Here is a 20,780-nt window from a genome sequence, read left to right as displayed (position 1 = left end):
TAATTCTAGTGCCAAGTATATGGAAATACATACACATGAAAACAGTAATTAAAAATGCAGAACACATAATAGTATGCACAGATTATAAATTGCTATATAAAACATATATGTGCATTGACTGATGTGATTTAAAAGCAATAGTGCTTAATATTCATTTGATCATTTTTATGAAGTAGACTGTTAATAAATAATTGCATTAAATTTTTTAAATTGTGAAGTGCTAAAAATGTTTTCCATTCTAGCTGGGAACATCCAACAACTCATTTCAATAATTATTTATTAAAGACTATTACTTATTATTATTATTAATTTATTCTAACATTAAAATAGCAGTTGCTTCTGATCTAATGGAGGGACCAGGCAAGATACTAGGTACAGCGTAATACATGCCATGATAGGGCAAAAGAGAAGAGGCCTTAATCTCATGTGCCTCTATTCACTAAAGGAGATAAGCAATAAGTTTACATATAAGGAAACAATGAAACATTCCCTAAAGTGGCCACTGCACCAACAGAAGAACTTATAAACTACACATGAGAAATCTACAGTCTATTAGGACAATCCTCTATGTCTGCATTTGATTGAAATGGGCTCAGATTTTAAGTGAAATTAAATCATTGAAAAAAAAAAGTAAAGCAAATGTTTTGATAATGTGTGCTTTCCTCTTATTTCAGACTTTTCCAGAAGTCAGTGGGTTTTGTAGTACATCCATTGGTAAGATACTCGCCACGGGCATTGCTTGGTGAGTCTGACATCTGAACATGGCAAGCATCGCCCTCCGGAACCTACAATAAAAAAGGGAAAATCTGGCATTACCCATGAGGACCTGGCACATTTAGAGTACTCTCAAACATGGCTAAGATGCCACTACTACCAACTGGCATCCCCAGATAAATTTCTGCTTCCAGCTTTAACATCTGCTGTTGAGACCCTTGGTCACTGTATCAAGTGTATGACACAGTTAAAGACCACTTGTACACCACTGACTATTAACATTGAAGACACTTAATAAAAACCACTAATTATGTCTAAGAGGGTGCATCTAACATCATTTGCAAGGAATTATTTACTTGAACTAAGGATGTGTATTTCATGCATTTGTTCTTCTGAGCAAAGGCCAGTTTAAATTAAGAGGAGCTTGAGAATGCCTGACCTTTCCTAAAGAACTACCAAGAGACTCTGAATTTATAATGTGTTCTTTATGCATCTTATGTGGTCTGCTTCTTAAAAGTTTTTATGTTTCTTCATATATCTGTGGCTAAAGTTGCTTTCCTAACATGTGCATAAATACATAAGTGTAAAAGAAGCAGCATTGGCATTCCAGGATCAAATTACTTCACCTCTACTGAGATTTTTCTGGTCAAATATTTAAGCACAGTAGATTGGTTCATCTACTGTTACATCTTTAAGCAGTAACGGGAAATGAAGTAGTCTAAGCTTCACGGAGGAGGCAGGAAAGAAATCCTTGCTCAGAGGCTCAACAAAGGGGAAAGGGGAAGATTCTCAACTACCCTGAGTGACTACACACTCCTGAAGCCCTTTATGTTAGCACTGAATTTTTCCTTGCATTTGAATGATGTCTTCCTCCTAGTAAATATACAACTATGCTACCCACTTAGGGAGCCCAAGTGGCCTTGCTTTGTCCATTTTCCAGTAATAGAACTACTCTCTTCTTTGCAAAACCAATTCCACGTATTTTAAACGGGGTAACCATGTGATCCAAGCTGAGCTCACCAATGACCATCCAGGGCCGCTTCTGCCAGAAAGCCATGTGAGATGAAATTCACATTTGGGGATGCTTAGCTTGTGGAACTTGGGTCTTGAGTTACCCGTGATTATCTCGCCTCTGTGTGGGAAGAGCCTGTCACAGAACTGGAGCCCTAGACATTTAAGGTCCTAAATGCTTCTCAAGTTGCATGAACCAAATAACTTTTACATTCATCTGAAGTGAGTTTCTGTCACTTACCTCCCCAAAAGTTTTAGAACATTATCCATTGCCTTTTTCACATTCTTTCTGTATACGCTTTTTTTAGTTGAGAAGCATTTTAGACATAACTTACTTTTTATTAGCAATCACATAAATACATGGATTGTAGAATGTAGAAGATTTTGCAAACAGTGGAGCTAGGATGGCCACTGAGGGAGGAATCTTCTTTGGGTCACCAAAAGAAGCCCATAAGCACACGATGGAATAAGGGGACCACGCCACCAGAAACATGAGTATCATTATCACAGACATCTGTAAAAGAAATCAATATTCGCCAAACCCAATGTCTAAAATATCAAAATAACTAATATATCTTAAACTGCATGAAAAATTGTCTGGATTGGAACTTGAATGAATTTATGTTGTTGAAGACACAGAGGAAAAACTGAATTTTTCCCCTCATACTTTGCTAACATGCCTGAGGTCATCTATGATAACAAAAGTTTGTGAGGTGGACAGACTGGCGCGCGAATGAGAAGAGTGCCCACCTCCTCTGGGTGAGCCGGGAGAGTACAGAAGCTGGCTTGGATGACACGCAGAAGGGCCCGCTCCTGGCCACCCGGAGTGACTGTGCTGCTACAGGCTGCTGGTGTTGCACTTTCTTTTCCTCACTCTCATCTGCTAATCTAAAAAACAACTTTCTAACTTTCTAAACTCAACGTGAAAAAAAAAAAAAAGTCCTCTATTGAGCTCCATGAATTCTCATACAGGCCATTTGAGCTTGGTATATAATGAATCACATATAATGCGTACAGTGCAGATAATTTTGTAATGGAGCTACCCTTACATTTTGTTTGAATGAAAAACTATCATTGTACATTGCTCCCTCCTGATTGCCCACTAAAACGATAGAAAAGGTTTAAAAAGACATCAACGCATAAGGTCTGAGAACCACAGATTAGACAGCTTTGTAAAAGTAAAAATTGAATAACCATTAGATAAGTGGCATATTACTTATCAGACCTGAGAATGATTTTTTTTTAATTTTTTTTAATTTTAAAGAGCCAGGAATGAGGGAAAATCAGGTACAGATGAATCCACTCCACAGAACTACAGAAAGTCTCAGGAATTGGAGGTGACAGTTCTGAATGTGGGGCTGCACTTGGAACCTAAAACACAAAAACTCACTAAAATCTGCAAAAAGAAGCATTTAGACTTCTGAATCCCCTCTCTATTCAGCTAGGAAACAGCCCCCTCTCCCCAGAAGAATCCCAAGGGTCAGTGTAAGAGAGGGTAAAGCAGGGAAACTTGGGACTGGGGAACACTGGGCTCAGCTGAGAGCTGGCATACTGTCCTGAAAAGAGGGGGGCTGTCTCTTCCCTGCACTGAGCCATGAGAATGTGGGTACACAGACTTGTACCTCCTTCCCAGAAAGGTGAAAGAATCTTCTCTCCTTGGAAACTGACCAGCACAGAAGAAAACACCCAGAGGTACAGATCATCAGAACCCCCCCTCTCCAAAGACATATCCCAGTGACAGAGCACAGCGAGAGCTCACAATCAACTTTTTAGTGCATCACTCTTAAATATGCAGGGACAGTCACTGATCACCAGACATTGAGGAAACACACAAACTGACAGGCAGAGACCATAACAGTGCAGGAACTCGGGGAAAAAAAAGTATGTGATGAACAGAAGGAAAATGTAAATATTACACAATATCACCACAGAAATGAGAGAAGATACACATGCATTAAACAAGAAGAGGACGCTATCAAAAAGAAGTACAGAGTATAAAATAATGCATCTAGCTCATCCATAAAAGTGAAAACAGAATTTAAAAAATGCAATAGGAAGGTTGAAATGTATGGTCAGCCAGGGTAAGAGTGAGGTAAATAAGGTGAACTGTGCAAGTGCAGGGTCAGATCCTGTCTTTATTTAATATTTTATATTTTGTTCAATGTGGATTTTCTACGTAAATTTTGATTTTTTAAAATACTGCACTAACTACTTGATTTTTTGATTACTGAGCTTTTTGGCGCCTGCTTAAATTTTGCACCCCAGGCTTGAGCCTCACTCTCCTCACCCAATCCCAGTCCTGGACATGGTTGAGGAAATCTCTCAGAAAGTAGAAACAGGGACTTCCCTGGTGGTCCAGTGGTTAAGACTTCGCCATCCAATGCAGGGGGTGTGGGTTCGATCGCTGTTTGGGGAGCTAAGATCCCACAGGCCTCCCGGCCAAAAAACCAAAGCATAAAACAGAAGGAATATTGTAACAAATTCAATAAAGACTTTAAAAATGGTCCACATTAAAAAAAAACTTTTTTAAAAAAAAAGAAGAAAGTAGAAACAAAAACAAACAAATGGGACTTCCCTGATGGTGCAGTGGTTAAAAATCTGCCTGCCAATGCATGGGACATGGGCTCGAGCCCTGCTCCGGGAAGATCCCACATACCATAGAGCAACTAATCCCGTGCACCACAACTACTGAAGCCTGCATGCCTACAGTCCGTGCTCCACAACAAGAGAAGCCACTGCAATGAGAAGCCCGCACACCGCAACAAAGAGTAACCCCTGCTCACCGCAACTAGAGAAAGCCCGTGTGCAGCAATGAAGACCCAACACAGCCAAAAATAAATAAATAAATAAAAACAAAACAAAAAACAGAAATAATGCAGGAGAGAATATTTAAGAAAATTAAAAGACAAATCCAGGAGATTAAATACTCAGATAAAAAGAGTTCCAGAAAAAGAGAACAGAGAAAACAAAATGGGAGGGGAAACTCACCGGAGAAATAATACAAGGAAACTCCCAGAAGGGAAGACCTGAGTCTCGACATAGAAAGCATTCACCCAGTACCCAGCATGTGGGTGAATAAAGAGCCACACCAAGGCATATCAGCATGACATTTCAGAAAACTGGAGACACAGAGAAAATCACAAGCTTCCAGAGAGAACGCAGATCACCGGAATGCTGTCAGCCTTCTCAATAGTGACACCTGAAGCCGAGAGACTATATAGAGTAATGCCTTCAAAATTCTTTGAAAGTCATTTTTCTACTTAGAATTCCGTACCAAGCAAACAATCGGTCAAACATGATCGTAGAATTAAGACATTTTCAGGCATGCAAAATCTTAAAAATGTGTCTTCCTTGTGACCTTCTCAGGACTCTATTAGAGAATGTGTTACACCAAATGTGAAGGAGTTAACCAAAAAAAAAAGGGAAGACATGCAATCCACAAAACGGGCGATCTGACCTACTAGACAAGCCAAAGGCATTCCCAGCTGGTGACAAAGGAGATGTGGGGATGCTGGCTTCCTAGGTAGTCATCCTAAAGAACAGCCAGTGTAGACTAGGGCAAGAGATCTGGCAGGTGTCAGGAGGGTAGCGCCAAGAAAAGGATAAAGTCGACTTAGTCTCTGATGTATTTGAATATACTAAGAGGAGACTGAAGCTTCTGGTGGAGAGTTTAGAGATGAATTAGTGACAGGTGAACAGAAGAGTCAGCAAACAAAGCTACAGAGAGAGAGAGGGGGAGAGGAGAGAAGGGGAGAGAGATGAACGGAGGAAGAGAAAGAGAAAAGGAATGAATTGTTAACTCCAAAGGGGGAGAAGTTGTATAAAAAAAGAAATATAAATCATGGAGTCTTACAGAGATTTTCAATAAATAAAATTTAGATAATCACAATAATGTAAAACTGGCTCTTCATCTAACCAAATATTAACATTTTACTGATAAGATGAGAGATAAATGTTGGTGAGGAGGAGTAGGAAAGGTTGGTGGTATAAGAAAAATTTTCTTTGTCTATAGTAGGAAATCAAGAAGTAACAGCAAAGAAAAATACCTACAACAGGGCTTCCCTGGTGGCGCAGTGGTTAAGAATCCGTCTGCCAATGCAGGGGACACGGGTTCGAGCCCTGGTCCGGGAAGATCCCACATGCTGCAGAGCGACTAAGCCCGTGCACCGCAACTACTGAGCCCACACGCCTAGAGCTCATGCCTCGCAACCAGAGAAGCCACTGCAATAAGGAGCCCACGCAACGCAATGAAGAGTAGCCCCTGCTCGTCCCAACTAGAGAAAGCCCACGTGCAGCAACAAAGACCCAACGCAGCCAAAAATAAATAAATAAATTTATTTTTTTTTTTAAATTACCCAAAACAGCAGATAAGCACATCATTTAGAAATATGGAGGCCAACACCAGAAAAAAGAGCCAGAGAGTAAGAATCGGGAGTTGGGGAGAGGTGACTGTAGGAGCCAAGGAACCATGTCCATGTAAAAGCTTGATTACAAAACCTTTTCAAGGATTTTAATGTCTTACCTTTGTTACATCTACCTGATCTGACCAATCTCTGTTGAGATACTCAGTGCAGTTACTAGTAGCATGATGTTTAATGGATCGAGTGACATGGTAATAGCAGTAAAACATCATTATCAAGGGCACAATAAAATTTATCGCAACAACCATCATGGTGTAAGAAACAAAAGATCTGAAAGTAAGAAAAGGAAATAATTAAATCATGACATTAAATCACTACTCATTTAATATACTAAATAGAGTAAGGGAAACAGGATAATTATCAGAAATAACACTGGCACTGTCCAGCAGTCATTATATTATTAAATAGCTTAGGAAGTGCATTTGACTTTGAGTTCATTTGGACTAGGGGTTGGCAAACTATGACCTGTGGGCCAAATCCAGCCTGTTGCCTGTCTTTGTAAATAAAATTTTATTGGAACCGTATTCATTACATACAGTCTAGGGCTGCTATCACAGGCAGAGTTGAATAGCTGCAATGGAGACAGTCTTGCCTATAAAGCCTAAAATATTTATTTTTTGACCTTGTACTGAATCTAAAAAGTTTTAGATTTAGTTTGAGTTAGAAATTTTCTATTTGCTTTTCTTCACAGTCTTTCATTTCCTTTAATAAACTAAATTACCCCCTTTTCCCTGGTAAATATAGAAAAGCATCACTGATGAGCAAGCAAATCCTTGCAGTGACTGTGCTTTTGCTGCATAATTCTCAGGAGATGCTTTATCACCAGATCATCTAGAAAAGAAAGCCTGGACTTTTGCCAGATCTGCACACTGTCTAGCTCCACTAACACTCCTTTCCCCCGTCAGGTCCTACCTCTAAGGTGTGGATATTGGAAGGATTCTCTGTTTCGTCTTTGCTGCCAGAAGATAGAGGAAGGAACAGAGCAGGGGACAAGGGGAGCTGGATGGCCTGTCCTTGCAAATAAGCATAAGTCACTTTTCTCACTTCATCTCTACTGTAATCATATAATCTTTACCAAGGAAGCTCTTTGTCATCTCTGTATGAGAAACATTTGATCTGACCTTAAATTTGAAATGGTGAGAAAATGTCTACACTAGAAGCATTTGATTATAAAGTGTAAACATGTCTCTTACACATCATTTTTCCGCCAGTTTATGGTACAGGTGGCCCCAGTAGGATCTGGGGCATAACTAGCCCACCCAACAATAGGCATCAAAGCCCAAAAGAGGCCATTGATCCAGGCCCCCAGAATCATGCTGATGTAAGTGTTGGTGGTCATTCTTCTTCCTATTAACAAACATATGGAACATCAAAGTCATTTCCCAATGATGTGATTCATATCTTTTTTTTTTTTTTTGCGGTACGCGGGCCTCTCACTGTGTAGCCTCTCCCGTTGCGGAGCACAGGCTCCAGACGCACAGGCTCAGCGGCCATGGCTCACGGGCCCAGCCGCTCCGCGGCATGTGGGATCTTCCCGGACCGGGGCACGAACCCGCCCGTGTCCCCTGCATCGGCAGGCGGACTCTCAACCACTGCGCCACCAGGGAAGCCCCATATCTTCATTTTGTTTTAACTGATTATTCAAAGTTGTCATCAAATAGATTCTTCACAGAGCACTTTAGTTCACACAAAACCTATCTACATGAATTCACATTCTGAAAAAAAAAAAAAGACATTTAAGCTGAAACCTGAATGATAAAATGATCAGTCAGAGGATATAAATGGAGAAACACTAGGGAAATAGCATTTACAAAGACCCCAAAGTGGGAAAGGGTTTGGCTAGCACCCCAAAGTGAGAGGACCCCAGACCACACTGGAAAGGTAGCCAGGGGCCAGAATGCGTGGGACCTTGGAGGCTGTGTTGTGAAATTTGGGTTTTATTCTAGGTATAATAGAAAATCACTGAAACTTTCAGTCAAGGATTATCAGAGAAATATGACTGACCATGTTGCAAGCCATTACATTTACATTTTGAAGTGAATGTGTATCGAGCAGTACTTAAGCAAAAATGGGTTCATTGAGAAAGCTGAGAAAAGTGCTGTACCTGCATCAGGACAGCAGATGGTCAGGTATCGATCCACAGCCACAACTGTGAGCAATCCAATACTTGCCATTCCAAAAAAGATATTCAATCCAGCATAAATCTGAAGATCAAAATTGGAAAGATTCCACCATTCTACACATCCTCCCAAGAGACATTTACACTTTTATCCCATTGCTAAAATATATTTTAAATACACTGAGTGTTTTTTATTTTACTATTTTAAAATATATCATTTATTGTCAAATTATAAGTGGTTTAATAAAGGCATTTATAGAAAATATTTTGAGACTTCATTAATTAAAATAAATTTTTTATAAAATGTGAAGGCTTAAAGTAAAACTTTTATACATACTCTGTGGAGTGCAAAAACAAACCATAAATTAAGTGCAATGCACATAACGAACAAAAGACTGCTATTCAGAAGACCGACAATTCAACAGGGGGAAAAGACAAACAGAAAAATGGGCTACTCACACAAGAGGAAACCTGCATGTTTATGACATAAGATGTACAATCACATTAAATCTTGAAAGAAATGCAAATTATAAGATACTATTTTATTTCCATCAAAATGCTACAAATTCAAAAGTCTGACAACCCCAAGTGTTGGAGAAAATGTGGAGTAATAGAAGTTCTAGCAACTGGCACAACCATTTTGGAGAGAAATTTGTCCACATCTGATCAAATTGAAGATAAACATTATCTACAACCAAACAATTCCTTTCCTAGTAATGTATCTAAACTCTCACACATTGCAGAAAAAGACATGTATGAGAACAATTTATTGAAGCCTTGTTTGTGGTTTTAAAAATTGGAAACAGGGAATTCTCTGGCAGTCCAGTGGTTAGGACTCCATGCTTTCACTGACAGGGTCTGGGTTCCATCCCTGGCCGGGGAACTAAGATCCCGCAAGCCAAGCCACACGGTGCAGCCAAAGAAAAAAAGAAAAAAATTTTTAAAAACCCCGAACAATCTGAAGCACATATTGCAAAACATTAAGATTTGATAAAATTGGTTGGTGCACACATGGGTATTCACTACTCTCTACTCTTTTCATTTTATTCTCTATAGTTTTATAGCTTAAAATAGCTAACTGTTTTTAAAAATTAGGCCAAAAGTCATTAATGCAAATTAATTTATTTTCTTGTCAGTAAAAATCATAGTAGATATATTCACCAGCAATTCTCATGGAGAACTTTCCATAGAAAAAAATCAGCAACATGTAGTTTAACTACATTACTTAGATATTATGACATAGTCATTAGATATTTTATTGTTTCAAATGAAAGTAGAGTATTTCTTTTTGAATTTGCAATACGCAAGTTTTTATTTGAATATGCAAATGTTCACTTTTCTTCTCTAGTTGACTGCTAATTTTTTGTTAGTTTATTCCTTTGAGTTGGGGAAATTTTGAAAATATAATGATGGCGACTGATTTCATTTCTCTTATTAAAGAATATATTTCCCAGTCACTCCTAAAGCCATTTTTATTAAGAGCACCATATCTATTATCCTACATAATCTTATTTGATTGAAACCCTTGGGATTTTTTTAAAGACATTTAAATGTACATTTTCTTAATCTACTTTATTTTGCTTTGATTCTAAAGATCTCCAATACCTGACATCCTGCATGTCCAAACTTCCAACTTCCATGCAGATCTGAAGCAGCAGACATGGGGTAGCCAATGCTACTGACCCCTATATCAGTAACAGCCAAGTTAATGATAATTGCATTTGTGGGTGTCCGAAGCTCTTTGTACTTAATGAAGATGCCCAGAACTATTATGTTGCTGAGAACACTTATCATACCTGAGAACATAAACAAAAAAAATCACATACTTTGTTTAATTTGAATGTGTAAAAGTAGAATCAAATTAAATATTTAAGCTTCTTCAAAAATATAGCAAATCTGTTTTGGTTCGTTTATTTGAAGAGCTTCAGCTATTCTTCAAGCTAGTTGTAATATCTTCACAGCCCTTTGGTAAAATAGAAATATAAAAATTAAAGCACAAAGAATCTACCAACTGCATAAACCAGCACCAAAGACTGGTGTTAATGTCATCACTATTGATCACTCTGTCCTTGATATTATTCCCTTGCATGTCATGATACCACCACCACTGATTTTTAGGATATACATATGATCATACAATCTCCTTTGGCAGCTTAATTCTCTCATCCTCCTTCCTGAAGCCTGAGGCTCTCCTTTCTCTATAGTTTCTCAAGCCTCAGCTATCATTCTATCCTAACAGTGCTTCTGTCACTTTCCATCCCTGAAATATGCTCCAGTCCTGCATCCCTTTTCATACAATTCATTGCCATTAAACATTTATTAAGCATCTACAGTATGTAAGATCATATGACTGTTTCAATATCACTTGAAACTCAACATGTTCAAATCTAAATTCTTCATTACACACACACACACACACACACACACACACACACACACACACCTCTATAGAAGAATGCACACTGCAAGGTTTGGCTATCCAGAGAGGAAGTCGGACTGGCTTTCAGGTCCACTGAGAAGCCTCACAGGCCATATCACCCTAGTCAAGTCTCCACAGCCTGGGATCTGACTCCTAGCCCTGCAGGTCCAGAAACTCAATGTTGTCGGTGCCCCAGAATTGGCTGGATTCAGGTAGACTGATGACTGAACTTCTTAATCTGAATGGCAGTGTTTTCATTTACAGCAAGAAATATTGTTGAGTGGACTGGATGTGCATGTTAGCCTGTTTAACACTCCCTACATGCAACAAAGGATGCACACATTTCCCATAAGCCAGATGTGGGCCATATTAGGTCCTAACAGCTGAGAGAGGCTACAGCTATTACCAGATTCCTAGGGGCTAAAGGAGGAGTAAGGAACAAAAGGAATAGAGTGGTGTTCACCATCATGAAGAGAACTCTGGTGATCAGCTCCAGCTATTGCCGGAGAGAGGGAAGGTTTCCAAGCACCAACACCCAAATGTATCAGCTAAGGAAGAACTTCTATTATATCTTGGCACCTTGGTCAAAACTTCCATTCAAAATCCTGTTATACTAATCTTCCAGGTTCCTGTTCTTTCCTCCTGCATGCTGCTGGCAGAATAAACTTTCTATAACATAGAATTAACCAAGGCTCTTCACAAAACCTCCAGTACACCCCAACGTCTGCAGGATGAAGTCCACATGTCCCAGCCTGGTATTCCAGGCTCTTGGCCTCAATCTGTTTTTACCCTCTCTAAGCAAATTTTCACACTTGTCAAACAAGCCCTCCATCTAATTATTTATCAAATGCACCAGGCTTGTGGTAAATTTCGGCTTTCATTTCTCCCACTTGGAACACCCTACTCCTTTCCTCTACCTTTCCAAATGCTACCCTTCAAAATTCTGTTCAATGCCAATTCTGCCCCAAAGACTTGTCCTCCGCATAGTATCCTCTCTTCTCTAAATTCTCAAAGTACTTGTTTATATTATACTTTATCTTATGTGATGCTATATTATTTAATTCATACATGCCTAGTCTTCCTGTGTAGATTTTAGGCTTCTAATCATTTCTATGTTGTATATATGACATATAGCAGATTTATTTAATAAACGGGACAACTAAAACTCATATTGCTTAATGTCTGTTATTCCTGCAAGCATAATTAAGGCACAATGATATCAAATTAGATGATTCTTTGGCTCAGTATTTTTGCATCTAGTATTGTAGCTCCAAAATGTTTAGTGAATTGAAGAATCTTTCTGGGCTAGTTACAGATTTGATGATTTTTAAGTCAGATAAAAACACAGTGCAGTAAATTGTTGCCTACCAAATATGCAACCAGAATAAAGTAATTGTGCTTTGGGGGAGGTTTTAGATATAACAGGGAGAATGAGGTAAACAATTTAGCCCTTTTTCTATTTTCTCTGCAGCTGTCTCAAGCACTCTGCTTTATTTCCCAGCTGTAGGTGTTTTCTAATGAGTAGACAATAGATCATTTAGTAGTTAGGTCTACGTTCAGTTAATTTTCCCTTGGCTTCTGTGGCTCTCCTCCAATCTCTTTGGCAGATCCTTCTTAATCTACTTCCTGGCCTTTCTTTCTTCATCTCTACCTTATTAAATATATGCATTGTCCAAGTTTCTGTCCTGGACCTTCTTTCTTTTCACATTCAATATACACTCAGTGATTTCACAGATTCAAGGCTATATGCTGTTACTTTCCAGATCAATCTCAAAATTCAAACTCACGTGCGCAGCTTTTTATGGGACTTCTCTCAAACGGAACCCAGAGATTTTCTCTCTTGACCCATACATGTTCTTCCCCAGATGTGCTCCCATCTTGAAGAATAGCTTCACCATCTATCCAGTGGCCCAAAAGAGAAACCTAGATGTCATCTTTGATGCTCCCTCACCTTCTCCCCCAGTCTCCACATCCAACCATCAATTCTAACTTCTCGCTCTTGAATGTGTCTATTTCTATCTCCAATGCTACTACTTCCTCCTCAGAAGTCTTTTTAATCTTAATCACACAGGGGCCACCTACCTGGTCTCTTAGCTACCACTACAGCACATTTCTAACATACAAATTGGATCATGTCATTCAGTGATTCCCCTATCGCCTTTACGGCTTAGGTCTTTCATTAGCTGGTACACAGCCATCCTCTCAGCCTACTATCTCTCACGCTTCATCCTACAAGTCACCCATAATGAATCTATTTCAGATCCTTAATTCGCCATGCCCTCTTGCTCCCCAGCATTAACTGGAGAAAGGGAGAGTGCTCAAGTTGGTAACGTTTGTAAGAGCTACAATCTAAGAGAAATATTAAACTAAAAATTAAATTTAAAATGAAAAATCTAAATAGGCTCTTGGTAAAAGTAACAAATGAAATAAATGCTTTGACTAAATTCTTTTCCTCAGTTTTGGCTTCGATTTGGACATTTAAGTGAGTTTTGTTAAAGGGAAAGATTGGGGGGCCCAAAGAACAATAAACGTTTGAACAAAAGCATAACGAAGTTAGATATGCTCCCTTCAGTTCATCTACTAAAAACACAAACAAACACATACTCATAGTATTGATAAAACTGATCCTTGTAGTTATACCTGAGGGTTCTAGAGTCGAAATACCTGAGTTCAAATCTTGGCGTAACTACTTAGGAGATGTGTGTGTTGGGAAAGTTATTTAAACTCTTTATCTGTAAACAGGGAAAATAAAATTTACTTACTGAATTAGCATAAGGATGAATTATTCTGTACATGTAAATATTTAGAACAGTGCTTGGTATATACCAAGTATTCCAATAATAACATTAGTAGTGGTAGCAGTAGTAGTAGTGGTGGTGGTGGTGGTGGTTGGAGTAGTAGTAGCAGTAGTAATAGTAATTCTAGTAGAAGTCATCATTGTCATCATAGTAAGATTACTATTACTATTACTATTACTGTTACTGTTACAGGGATAAGAACCAGCAAGAATATTTTCTTAACAGGAAAATTTCTTTGCATGCTTCTTTTGTAACCAGATCAAAAAAGATAGCTTTTCTTGGTCATCTACCAAAAACTAACTAAACCAAAAGTTTGTATACAAAGTACTTCTATGTAATTGTGATAAGGAGCTTATCTCTTTAAGTAGTATATTGTTTTCTCCTTTCTGTTGCAACACCAAAAAAAAAAAAAAATCAAAAAGAAAACAGAACTTATCCAGTGCTTATCATACAGAGGTATTCAAACGAAAAAGTTAGCTGAGGAACCACATTTTCTATCACAGAAGTTATACTCTGTGAATTATGGGGAAACTAAGCAATTATAAAGAATAAACTGGGTACAGTAGGATTTGTTATGTTTTTACTCTACTTTTGAATATATTTGAAAATTTTCATAAGTCAATCCAAAAAATAATAAAAGTTACTTCTAAAACTCATTACTAAGCATAAAGTTGAAAATGAAGTGACTGCTAAGCATAAAATTAATACCACAATTCAACCTATACATAAAAAAGGTAATCAGAGAACTTCTATTGTCAATTTCCTCATCCCTTTTTTTCAGCCAACAAGTCTTTATCTTAATCCAATATATGCATCAATGAGTGTGTGTATGTGGGGAGAAAGAAACATTTGTCCAACATATACTATATATATCATTTAGGTGTATTTGTGCATTATTTAATTTTACTCTTCAAAACAATTGTGACAGTAGCTTATTCTTATCTCCATTTTACAGATATGAAAATGGAAGAACAAAAAACTTGCTCACTGTTGCAAAGATACTAAAAAATGAAAACCAAAGCTCAGTTTTCCAATACAGCATTCGAAAATGAGCTCAATTTACAAACTCTGTCCTCAGTGACAATACACACTGCTCTCTCCTTTTACAACTTTAATTTTCTTTCCAGGATCTTTCGCTCTTAACTAGATTTCACCACCAAGGACAAAACTACAGAAAGTATGTATGAGAATAGTAAATGCTATAAAAATACATTTTTGCCACGGTGCACACTATTCCCCAATAAAAACTTAATTTGACAATGTAATAACCAAACATATGGATAATTACTCATTTTATAGAAAACTTTTCTCAGCCCCATTTCACGGCTCTCACTGCCTATCAAAATTCAAAATAACTTGTTATATTAACCACCATTAACCATGTTTCCATTTATTCTTTCACCTACATTCTCTTTTCGAACTTTACAGCCAGGAAGTAGAGCAAGTATTATCATCCTTATTTATCACATGAGCACCCCAACTGAGAAAGGATAAGTGACTTGTCAAGGTTGGCCAACAATATAGAACTTGAAACATTATCTCTGAACCCATGCTTTTTCTACTACCTTATGCTGAAAACCTCTGCTTTTCTTCACTTATTCAAAAACAAAATAACTGTTAATGGAGTAAACATCCATACCTGCCGTAATCAAGTAAGCTGCAACAATATTGTGTTCAGTCTGTGAAAAGGCCAAGCCGTCTTCATTTTTAGAGTCTGAACTGTTGCCTAAATTATTCCTTAGCATTTTGGAGGGAAGATATCACGATAGCCTTCATAATGGGCCTTCAATAACTATGAAATGTTTCAAAAGCCACCTAGGAAAGAATTTTCAGAACCAATCATTTCCACTTAAAGACCTCAAAGAAGGGCCTTTTCATAGAGGCCCTCCCTTAACAAATTTAATTGGGCTAAAAAGGAAAGGATTTTTAATTCCCAGAACAACAGAAAAGCTTATTAGCAAAATAAAGAGAAATAACAAGCAACACACATTTTAACCAATTAGGGCATCAGATTTATATCCAAGATTATCAAGTGCACACATCCCATTTAAACAATAAACAAACTCAGAAAAGCAGATCAGGACCTGACTTAACTGATTTCTGCTGGAAATCAGTTTCAAAATTAAGAGCCAGCCTTAGTCCTCTAAAACTATTCAGATTAAGGTCCCTGTTTTCTGTTTGACCCTTTCAAGTTTTCCATTTCAATTCCTTTTGTTTTTTCCATAACAATTTAAATCATTAGAGATAAGTAAAGAAGTAATCTCCCCCATCCTTCCAAATTTTACTCCCCTAATGGTAATAATATTGTTTGGTGTATATTCTGCTTTTCATTGCTTATAGAAACATATATTTATACAACTGTTTGAGGTTTCTTCCACTTTTTTTTTCATTCTTTTCAAAAAATGGGGAGCTATGTATATATAAAATCATTCTGTAATTTGTTTTCCCCTAAAGCCATACCATAAATTCCAGGGCAATAAAGCATAGATATAGTATGATCTACTTCACAATTCACCTCAGTTCATTTACCCTACACTTGGATATGCACAAGTAGTTAATCTGGTAATAATCATTGCATACACCAGCAGAGTACCTAGATTCAATAATTCATCTTGTAAAGTACTGGGCAATTCTAATATTCTGGATTATCTCGTTATAACTCCAAAAGTGGGTAACATAAGTGGGTGACAATCTAATATGAACATTTACTGTTAGAATAAAATATCCCTATACCTTTTTCCCTATTCTTTATGCCATGTAATATTATAAAAATCTGATCTCAATACTGAATTTCTAAAAATCAGTACTTTACAGAAATGCTAGATGCACCAAAGTTAACAGTGTAAGCATATAACAGAACCACTAGAGGGCTATATTTACCTACTTAATTTAATTTTATAAATCTTAGAATGGCACAGCAAGAAGGGACTGGATAATCCTTTTGCCTCAATTCTCAGTTATACACATATATAAACTAAAGAAGTTGAAATCAGGTTGGTCGATCTGTCCCAGATCCCATAGCTACTAGTATTCAAATTTTTATAAATATAATGAAATATTCGGAAGTGTATCTATACTAGGAGAGTGAATCTCTTTAGTATTCCGATACCAAAATATTTTCAAATGACCCTAAAGCAATGAACATAATACCTAAGATGACCTCTCCCTTTTAAAAATCTATGGGTTGGGCTTCCCTGGTGGCGCAGTGGTTGAGAGTCCGCCTGCTGATGCAAGGGACACGGGTTCATGCCCCGGTCTGGGAAGATCCCACATGCCGCGGAGCGGCTAGGCCCATGAGCCATGGCCGCTGAGCCTGCACGTCTGGAGCCTGTGCTCTGCAATGGGAGAGGCCACAACAGTGAGAGGCCCGTGTACTGCAGCAAAAAAAAAAAAAAGAAAGAAAAAAAAAATCTATGGGTTGTTAGGTTTTGAGTCTTTCTCTTTTTTTTTTTGCATTCACCATTCACTCAAAATTTTTTGAGTTTACTTTGGTTCATACTTCCTTCTTTTTCTGTAATGGATTATTCCTAGTTAGTTGTAGTACCCATTTAAATTTTCCAGAAATAATTACTTCTATCTGTAAGCACTGAAGAGAAGAGATTGGTTCAAGATGGCGGAGTAGAAGGATGTGCGCTCACACCCTCTTGTGAGAGCACTGGAATCACAACTAACTGCTGAACAATCATTGACAGGAAGACACTGGAACTCACCAAAAAAGATACCCCACATCCAAATACAAAGGAAAAGCTGCAGTGAGATGGTAGGACGGGTGCAATCACAATAAAATCAAATCCCGTAACTGCTGGGTGGGGGACTCACAAACTGGAGAACACTTATACCACAGAAGTCCACCACGGAGTGAAGGTTCTGAGCCCCACATCAGGCTTCCCAACCTGGGGGTCCGACAACAGGAGGAGAAATTCCTAGAGAATCAGACTTTGAAGGCTAGCGGGATTTGATTGCAGGACTTTGACAGGACGGGGGGAAACAGAGACTCCACTCTTGGAGGGCACACACAAAGTAGTGTGTGCATCAGGACCCAGGGGAAGGAGCAGTGACCCCAGGGGAGATTAAACCAGACCTACCTGCTAGTGTTGGAGGGTCTCCTGCAGAGGCGGGGGTGGCAGTGGCTCACCGTGGGGACAAGGACACTGGCAGCAGAAGTTCTGGGAAGTATTCCTTGGCGTGAACCCTCCCAGAGTCCGCCATTAGCCCCACCAAACAGCAGGGTAGGTTCAGAGCTGGGTCGCCTCAGGCCAAACAACCAACAGGGAAGGAACCCAGCCCCACTCATCAGCAGAGAAGCAGATTAAAGTTTTACTGAGTTCAGCACACCAGAGAAACACCCAGCTCTACCCGCCACCAGTCCCTACCATCAGGAAGCTTGCACAAGCCTCTTAGATAGCCTCATCCACCAGAGGGCAGACAGCAGAAGCAAGAAGAACTACAATCCTGCAGCCTGTGAAAGGAAAACCACATTCACAGAAAGACAGACAAAATGAAAAGGCACAGGACTTTGTACCAGATGAAGGAACAAGATAAAACCCCAGAAAAACAACTAAATGAAGTGGAGATAGGCAACCTTCCAGAAAAAGAATTCAGAATAATGATAGTGAAGATGATCCAGGACCTCGGCAAAAGACTGGAGGCAAAGATCAAGAAGATGGAAGAAATGTTTAACAAAGACCTAGAAGAATTAAAGAACAAACAAACAGATGAACAATACAATAACTGAAATGAAAAATACACTAGAATCAATAGCAGAATAACTGAGGCAAAAGAACAGATAACTGACCTGGAAGACAGAATGGTGGAATTCACTGTCACAGAACAGAATAAAGAAAAAAGAATGAGAAGAAATGAAGACAGCCTAAGAGACCTCTGGGACAAGATTAACCACAACAACATTCGCATTATAGGGGTCCCAGAAGAAAAAGAGAGAGAGATAGGACCCGAGAAAATATTTGAAGAGATTATAGTTGAAAAATTCCCTAACATAGGAGAGGAAATAGCCACCCAAGTCCAGGAAGCGCAGAGTCCCATACAGGACAAACCCAAGGAGAAACACGCCGAGACACATAGTAATTAAATTGACAAAAACTAAAGACAAAGAAAAACTACTGAAAGCAACACAGGAAAAACGACAAATAACATACAAGGGAACTCCCATAAGGTTAACAGCTGATTTCTCAGCAGAAACTCTACAAGCCAGAAGGGGGAGGAACCTACAACCAAGATTACTCTACCCAGCAAGGATCTCATTCAGATTCAACAGAGAAATCAAACGTTTTACAGACAAACAAAAGCTAAGAGAATTCAGCACCAACAAAGCAGCTATACAAATGCTAAAAGAACTTCTGTAAGTGGGAAACACAAGAGAACAAAAGGACCTACAAAAACAAACCCATAACAATTAAGAAAATGGTAATAGGAACATACATATTGATAATTACCTTAAACGTGAATGGATTAAATGCTCCAACCAAAAGACACAGGCTTGCTGAATGGATACAAAAACAAGACCCATATATATGCTGTCTTCAAGAGACCCACTTCAGACCTAGAGACACATACAGACTGAAAGTGAGGCAATGGAAAAAGATACTCCATGAAAATGGAAATCAAAAGAAAGCTGGAGTAGCAATACTCATGTCATATAAAATAGACTTTAAAATAAACAATGTTACAAGAGACAAGGAAGGCCACTACATAATGATCAAGGGATCAATCCAAGAAGATACAACAATTATAAATATATACACACCCAACAGAGGAGCACCTCAATACATAAGGCAACTGCTAACAGCTCTAAAAGCGGAAATCGACAGTAACACAATAATAGTAGGGGACTTTAACACCTCACTTAGACCAACAGAGAGATCATCCAAAATGAAAATTAATAAGGAAACACAAGCTTTAAATGACACAATAGACCAAATAGATTTAATTGATATTTATAGGACATTCTATCCAAAAACAGCAGATTACACTTTCTTCTCAAGTGCACACAGAACATTCTCCAGCAGAGATCACAGCTTGGGTCACAAATCAAGCCTCGGTAAATTTAAGAAAACTGAAATCATATCAAGTATCTTTTCCAACCACAATGCTATGATCTAGAAATCAATAACGGGAAAAAAACGTAAAAAACACAAACACATGGAAGCTAAACAATACACTACTAAATAACCGAGAGATCACTGAAGAAATCAAAGAGGAAATCAAAAAACACCTAGAGACAGATTACAATGAAAACACAATGATCCAAAACCTATGGGATGCAGCAAAAGCCTTTCTAAGAGGGAAGTTTATAGCAATACAAGCCTACCTCAAGAAACAAGAAAAATCTCAAATAAACCATCTAACCTTAGGCCTACAGGAACTAGAGAAAGAACAAATAAAACCCAAAGTTAGAAGGAATGAAATCATAAAGATCAGAGCAGAAATAAATGAAATAGAAACAAAGAAAACAATAGCAAAGATCAATAAAACTAAAAGCTGGTTCCTTGAGAAGATAAACAAAATTGATAAACCATTAGCTAGACTCATCAAGAAAAAGAGGGAGAGGACTCAAATCAATAAAATTAGAAATGAAAAAGGAGAAGTTACAACAGACACCGCAGAAATACAAAGCATTCTAAGAGACTACTACAAGCAACTCTATGCCAATAAAATGGACAATCTGGAAGAAATGGACAAACTCTTAGAAAGGTATAACCTTCCAAGTCTGAATCAGGAAGAAGTAGAATATATCAACAGACCAGTAACAAGCACTGAAATTGAAACTGTGATTTTAAATCTTCCAACAAACAAAAGTCCAGGACCAGATGGCTTCACAGGCAAATTCTATCAAACATTTAGAGAAGAGCTAACACCCATCCTTCTCAAACTCTTCCAAAAAATTGCAGAGGAAGGAACACTCCCAAACTCATTCTATGAGGCCACCATCACCCTGATACCAAAACCAGACAAAGATACTACTAAAAAGGAAAATTACAGACCAATTATCACTGATGAATATAGATGCAAAAATCCTCAACAAAATACTAGCAAACAGAATCCAACAACACATTAAGAGGATCCTACACCATGATCAAATGGGATTTATCCCAGGGATGCAAAGATTCTTCAATATAGGCAAATCAATATGGTATATCAATATGATACACCATATTAACAAATTGAAGAATAAAAACCATATGATCATCTCAATAGATGCAGAAAAAGCTTTTGACAAAATTCAACACCCATTTATGATAAAAAGAGGGAAACTACCTCAACATAATAAAGGCCATATA

At 38.1% G+C, this 20,780-nt stretch overlaps 1 protein-coding gene across 3 annotated transcripts; it reads right to left on the bottom strand.

The window, feature by feature from the left end:
• Positions 1–319: 319 nt before the first annotated feature.
• Positions 320–15,730, bottom strand: RRH (retinal pigment epithelium-derived rhodopsin homolog). 3 transcript variants are annotated; one of them, XM_028492174.2, is made up of 8 exons: positions 15,122–15,730; positions 12,472–12,582; positions 9,871–10,061; positions 8,251–8,350; positions 7,340–7,493; positions 6,248–6,416; positions 2,061–2,152; positions 320–785 (listed from the first exon to the last, which is right to left on the bottom strand). In XM_028492174.2, exons 1-8 carry the CDS (start codon positions 15,225–15,227, stop codon positions 671–673), a joined length of 1,038 nt encoding a protein of 345 aa, XP_028347975.1. In that variant the 5' UTR covers positions 15,228–15,730; the 3' UTR covers positions 320–670. The 3 variants fall into 3 exon arrangements, with proteins under 3 accessions (XP_028347975.1, XP_028347976.1, XP_007105918.1); XM_028492175.2 differs by lacking the exon at positions 2,061–2,152; XM_007105856.3 differs by lacking the exon at positions 12,472–12,582 and having other exon boundaries at positions 2,061–2,239.
• Between the last annotated feature and the right edge of the window lie 5,050 nt (positions 15,731–20,780).

Source organism: Physeter macrocephalus, chromosome 7 (genome assembly GCF_002837175.3).
Source record: "Physeter macrocephalus isolate SW-GA chromosome 7, ASM283717v5, whole genome shotgun sequence".
NCBI classification, from domain to species: Eukaryota; Metazoa; Chordata; class Mammalia; order Artiodactyla; family Physeteridae; genus Physeter; species Physeter macrocephalus.
This window is presented reverse-complemented; position numbering and strand designations above follow the sequence as displayed.